The 6,091-nt window shown below is 34.1% G+C and overlaps 1 protein-coding gene across 1 annotated transcript; it reads right to left on the reverse strand.

The window, feature by feature from the left end:
- Nucleotides 1–745: 745 nt before the first annotated feature.
- Nucleotides 746–5,866, reverse strand: LOC137816458 (probable transcription factor KAN4). Its single transcript, XM_068619594.1, has 6 exons — nt 4,686–5,866; nt 4,227–4,303; nt 3,791–3,830; nt 3,435–3,534; nt 1,932–2,019; nt 746–1,814 (listed from the first exon to the last, which is right to left on the reverse strand). The coding sequence occupies exons 1-6, from the start codon at nt 5,149–5,151 to the stop codon at nt 1,659–1,661; spliced, it is 927 nt and encodes a 308-aa protein (XP_068475695.1). The 5' UTR covers nt 5,152–5,866; the 3' UTR covers nt 746–1,658.
- Nucleotides 5,867–6,091: the final 225 nt, after the last annotated feature.

Consider the following 6,091-nt stretch of genomic DNA (forward strand, 5'->3'; position numbering starts at 1 on the left):
ATCAAGTACTAGTTATTGCACCCCTAAACATGACTCAACTCCTTAATCCGGTCCAATAGTAAAAGGGCCAATGATAATCATATAAATAGGCACAATTTCCAAGAATTAGGTATGTCATCATACAGTATTAAAAGCACCGAATACTGAATTCTTACTTGATCGTCGGAATACCTTTTGCAGGTACCATCCGAGTCCGAAGCTAGAAAAAGGAGGAACGGAAAAGTGAGGAGTTCGTTTTGAGAAGGAAGCGAAGAAGAGTTGACCGACCGACCGAGAAATGTTCAAATCATTCTCTTGATCCAACTCCGTTCGAGAATATATATATATATATATATATATATATTAAATATTTATAAAAACATAATGATTTTTTTTTATTAGTTTATAGGATGAAGTTTGAGAGTGATTGTTTATATGAATATTAAACTCTTTAAAATCCATATTAAAAGAATTAATGAGATCTGATAAAAAAAATTCATTTTAAGAAGAACATGTGTTCTACATTGATGATGGTTGGAAATGAAACATCAAACGAGTATAAAATAAATTATAAATCGTTCTGATGATATACTAATAAGTAAATTTAAAGTGTAATTTAATTTTATAAAATCGATTTATAAAATAAAATTTAAAACCTTATATATTATAAAATATATTATTTTTAATTGATACGAGTTCTTCTATTGAAAAAATGTAAGAAAGAAAAGTTGGTATTGATAGAGTAATTTTGGTTAGAAAATTAAGGTGAGTTGAAACAAAATGTAAGAGTAAGTTTTATATTTATATTAGAATTGGGATTGAAAGAGGGAGATGATACATATAAGAAGGAAAAAGTTTGGAAGATGAATTTGTAAAAGTGAATTAACCTAGGTGAGGACGTATGTGGTACAGATATGATGAGAAGGATGGTACGATGAAAACATGACCCACCTGTCTCATATCACCATCCTCAAATGGGTCCTATTTTGCCTAACTATAACCCATGCTCCATGCCTTCAAACAACCATAATTCTATTTTTATTTTTCATGATGTTCTGTTCTATAGCTTGCACAGAAAATGACATCAAAGACAATGCCTCAAAACTCTTTGGACTCAAGCACATGTTCTCTAGCAAAATCCATTTATCCCATTCCTCATCTCTCTCCCAAACATATACACACACTTACACTTCACCAATCCAAATCATTCCCATAGAATAATTCCTCATCTCTTCATCAATTCCCTCCCCACATGTTAGCACTAGCCACTACTTTGTTCCAATGACAAGGAAAGGGGTGTGCTCAGCTCGTTATTTAACCTAATTTTTCAACTTTTTCTTTACTTTTTTTCCCTACAATAGAAACCAATTTCAGTGACAAAAAATAATTAGTTACTATATTGACAAAATTAGATACTAAAAAAATTATTCGTATCTAAATTAGTTTATATTATTGATATATATTAGATACCAAAGTTTTAGATACCAACTTCAGAAATTGGTAGCTAAAACTTAGGTAGCTAACTAGATACCAATTTAGAAACTATTGAAACTAATTTAGATATCAATAATTTTTTGTAGTCTCTAAAAGAGTATGCAATCTAGTCAGTATAGAAACTAATAATTTTTTGTCTCTAAAGTTGGTTTCTATTTAATGATTCTGAAGGAGAGTTTAGGGTTTCAACACTTTAAAAGAGTTATCTCTCTGGATGATTCTGGGTGGTCTTTTTGCCAAATGGGTCTTCCAAGGCTGAATTCAAGGTCAAGCATTCCCTCGGAAAGTGACAAAGTGGTGGAATCCAAGCCTCCAACACCATAACTGAGACCATTATTCACCTGTTTATAAAAATTATTAACCCTTGTGAGTGACATAAGCCATTTACAGAATATTCACAATGCATGCAAGAAAACTACAAGAAGCCACATGCTACATCCATTTGTGTCACAGCTTACCATGCTTTCACTTCCCTTGAGGTCAGAACACGTCAAACCCATCTCTGCATCTTGTCTACTATTGTTTGTTTTTGTCTCTATCTGTGTCCTGAAAAGTGGAAGAACAAAATTAATGCTGAAAGCTGAACATCTTCTACTTAATTAATGAAAATGGTACTTTCTTTAAACAAAACTCCAAATCCAAAGTCCCAAAATCCAATTCCTTAATGTATACAAGTCCAAACGCCATTGCTATACCAGTTCATGTGATTGCCTTTTGCAGATGAGATGCCATGTGATGCACCAATTAACGGTCAACATCCAAAACTTTCAATTTTCCTAGGAATTAATTGAGATGTTGAAACTATCTGTGATCTTATTCGGAAATGGAAAGAAGTGAAATCTCAACATGCAACCCTCGTTATTAATAGAGGAACAATTTTTGTCTGCAATCTCAGTTTTGGTAGTGAAACATAACCAAATATTTTACCACATATCACACAAGTGAATGAAGCTGAATTTCTTGATAACTCGTTCATGTGCGTGACAAAAATAAATGGATTAGTTGTTCCACGACCAATTAAGGATCTCACAAGGTTTTTATCTTAGAGATGTTTCAATGTTTATGCAATAATTTTCTTTTGAAAAAATGTGGCTAAACCTTTTGTTGTGCATTGGGATGAATAATATGAAAGCATTATATATTAAGAATGGACGTAGAAAATGACCAGCCTCATACCTACCTATAGAAACCCTAGGTTTTACTCGTCAAAATCTATGCACAGGTTATAAAGCTGTCGTTATAGAAGCTTGTAATAAAAAAAAAGATAAGCAAAAAGCCAACGACACACGTGAATTAAAAAAGGGTTTGGTAAATAAAGTCTTACCAACGCCAAACATTTATTAAGGAATGATAAACGTAAACTTTTAATTATAAGGGATGTATAAAAATTAGAAAAATATTATCTTTACACTCACTTTATCTTATATCTTTCACTTTATTTCTCTTTTCGTTTTACTTTAAGTTTTTCATTTATTATATATATATATATATATATGAGTTCTTCTTTCAATTATTTACTTTCACGTGTACCCCTTAAAATGAGGTATGAGTATCATTATTCTAAAAAGTTCAGAAGAAAAGAAAATAAACAAAAGGGTCAAACAAAAGGAATTTTTGAAAAATCGTGCATATATATATATAATGATACATTAACAAACTATAACTTTTAATACTTTTTATATCATTTAATTATATATATATATATATATTTATTTTTAAACACATCACTTTAAAAATTTATATAAGATTAAGAATCGTCAAGTATCATTTTTCATACATTATACTATGACATTAGCATAGGTAGCTTTTAATGGCCCAGAAGTTGAATCAATATTAGTCAATAAGTCAACATTACTTTCACATTAATTTGTATAGAGAAAAAAAAGTATGGTGTGAATGAAAAGTGAAAGCACAGAAATTAAAAATGGTTTATGAATTAATGCAAAAGCTGAATGAATCACCTGTGGGAAGTTTGAATGGGGTGTGGTAGATTGGGTGAGGGTGCATGCAGATGAAGTATGTTAATCCCTGGCCTTGGATTCAATAGTCCAATATCATGACCTGCAATATTCATCAACAATAGAGGCATTGCTCTTCCTTTATCAGACACCACAGCTTAATAATTCAGTTGAGGACTTTGAAGCCAAAGAGGGTTTTGTTTTTAACGGGGAACAGTACTAGAAGCAAATCATAGAGTTTTCTGTCACACCCGAATCACCAAAGATCTCAAACAAAGAGAATAATAATGATGATAATAATGGAAGAAGAAACGCAAAAAGGGTCCTTCAGAAGGAACACAACACTCCAATTCAATTACCTGTGCTGCCTTTGTCAGTGCTCTTCACTGTTCTATACATCTGCATGAACACCCCGCAAAAAATAATATCAGAAGAAAAGTCCACAAGGCTAAGATTGCATTACATAATCTAGATACCCCTTTTGTCCCTACTCCTTGGTTCTACCTTCCCCACTACTAGAGGCAACCTAAAACGACCAACAATGCTCCTTTTTTCCCTTTCTCTTTTGTTCTGTCTAGTCAGAAACTGATTCAAAGAGGAAGAATAAGAACTTCACTCATTCAGCTTAAAGACTATTATGTGGTTAAGGAGGTTCGATATCAGTCCTTGCAGAATTCCTAGAAAAACTGTTTGATAATTTTTTTATAAGGATTAAAAAAAAAACTCAAAGACTATGGAGAAATATAATGGGGAGAGAGATAGTACATATATGGGAATGAATAGAAACTACCCCACCTGCAAGTGACTCTTGACGTGTGCTAGGGTTAGATCCTTAACATTCATTAACTCTAACACAGACTTCGGAGTTGCTCCTGCAAGTGTGACAAGACAAACTCAAGATTAGACATAACCTAGAATATATCTATATCTATGTATATTTATACATATGCTTTATCTCACCACCATCACCTTTTGCATACAATAATAACAAGTTCTCAAACTTGAGTATAAGAATAAGGTATCACTAAGGAGATTAGATTAGAAGATAAGAGTCTTTTATATAAAAGTTGAGTTATAAAAAAAACTCTCAAACTATACTCACACGTATAATGTAATTAGACCATGGCTTATAGAACATTATTTTCCAATGGGTTTTCAAATAATTAAAGAAAAAAGCGTTTTTGCCCAAATTTAGAGACGGTTTCTCTTCACTGATTTTGGAATCTGCTAAATTTTGGATTTTGAAAGACTTACTTTCATGGCCGCCAAGAAGCTGAACCGCGTGAACAAAATGGGCATGGAGGGTGGTGGTCCATCTCATCCTGGGAGCCCTGACGCTTCTTTTGACGCCATTGACGACTCTCGCAGTTCGTTTGAAATCGCGGCCATAGATGTGAGGTTGAAGGTGGTGGTGGTGGTGGTGGTTGAAGCTTCTCGTGTCACCTTGAACCTGACGGCGAGGATTCAAATCCGCGGTTCCAAAGCCTAACTTCAACGACGGCTCACGGTGGTGACCAAGGTTGTGGAACTCGTGGCTCAAATCACTTCCTCCGCTGCTCCCGGAATCAGAAGTTGAGCACATGTCGTTGTGAATCGCTTTGCTGAAGCCCCCCAGTTCCTTCACCTCACAAATATCTGAAACGGAGGGAGGACTTATGTTCAAGGAGAGGTCTGGCTCCGACAATAAAGTTTGCATTAACGTGTGTGAATTGGTGAACATAGAGAAATATGGTTATGGTAGAGAGAAAGTGAAGAATAGAGAAGATCTAAGTGTGTTCAGGTGGTGAAATAGAAGAAGGAAAAGGCAGAAGGGGAGAGAGTTAAGAGATAAAGTGGAGAAGCAAATATAGTAAGAGATGGAATTGAAGAAGTTGAAAAGAAGGGTTTAAGGGTGTGATTATATGATGAGTGACTTATGATTTGTGATGGTGTGGTGATAGGCTTTTAGTATAGGATCCACTAGGGTTGAAGGAAGACCATTTAAAAGGTGAGAGAGAGAGAGAGAGAAAGAGAGTAATTAATTTCCAGGGACTACTTGTCACAACTAGTCAGATAAAAAAATAGGAGAAAGAGAAAAGATCAGAGTTTTTTGGGGATGCTGGTTTGAACCAAAAGTTAGTGAAAAGGGGTAGCAGTTATTTATGGAACATCAAAGTAGTACTGTGGAGAGAGGAGGTTTGAATGGGATGAGATGAGAGAGAAGCTGAAGGGAAAGAGTATGGTTTGGTTTCATTTATCCCTAACTGAGTTATAAGCTGTATAATAATAACTAAGATGAAAGGTTTAGTAAGAAAAAGAAGAAAGAAATGATGGTGCAGGGATGAAATGGTGGTTCTTGGCAGGAATATGGTTGAATTTCGAGAAAAACAAAAGGGGTACTATTGAATGGAATATTGGAATGGAAAATGAGTGTGTAGTTTAAGATGATGGATCGCGACCTGTTAAAATTCCCTGCTCTTTTTGTTTCTATCAGGGTTTAATTCATCTCTTTTAATAATGCATTTTTCTTCAATTGGAATATTCCTCTTTTATTATGAACGAGGATTCACTGCCACTCCAAAAATATCTCTCTCTCTTTCTCTCTGTGTTACGTGCAGATGTATATTGGTGCCATTAAACCTCATCGTTTTCTACCTATAACTATAGCTTTGGGACACCCT

Source organism: Phaseolus vulgaris, chromosome 1, assembly GCF_000499845.2.
Source record: "Phaseolus vulgaris cultivar G19833 chromosome 1, P. vulgaris v2.0, whole genome shotgun sequence".
Lineage (NCBI taxonomy): Eukaryota > Viridiplantae > Streptophyta > Magnoliopsida > Fabales > Fabaceae > Phaseolus > Phaseolus vulgaris.

What these genes read in the sequence shown, in the direction of transcription:
- LOC137816458 (XM_068619594.1), bottom strand. Translation starts at nt 5,151, where the DNA reads ATGTTCACCAATTCACACACGTTAATGCAAACTTTATTGTCGGAGCCA. An exon ending in ACGTCAAGAGTCACTTGCAG is followed by an intron (nt 3,831 to 4,226) that starts GTGGGGTAGTTT and finishes GTGTTCATGCAG; the next exon opens with ATGTATAGAACAGTGAAGAG. An exon ending in TCAAGGGAAGTGAAAGCATG is followed by an intron (nt 1,815 to 1,931) that starts GTAAGCTGTGAC and finishes TTTTATAAACAG; the next exon opens with GTGAATAATGGTCTCAGTTA.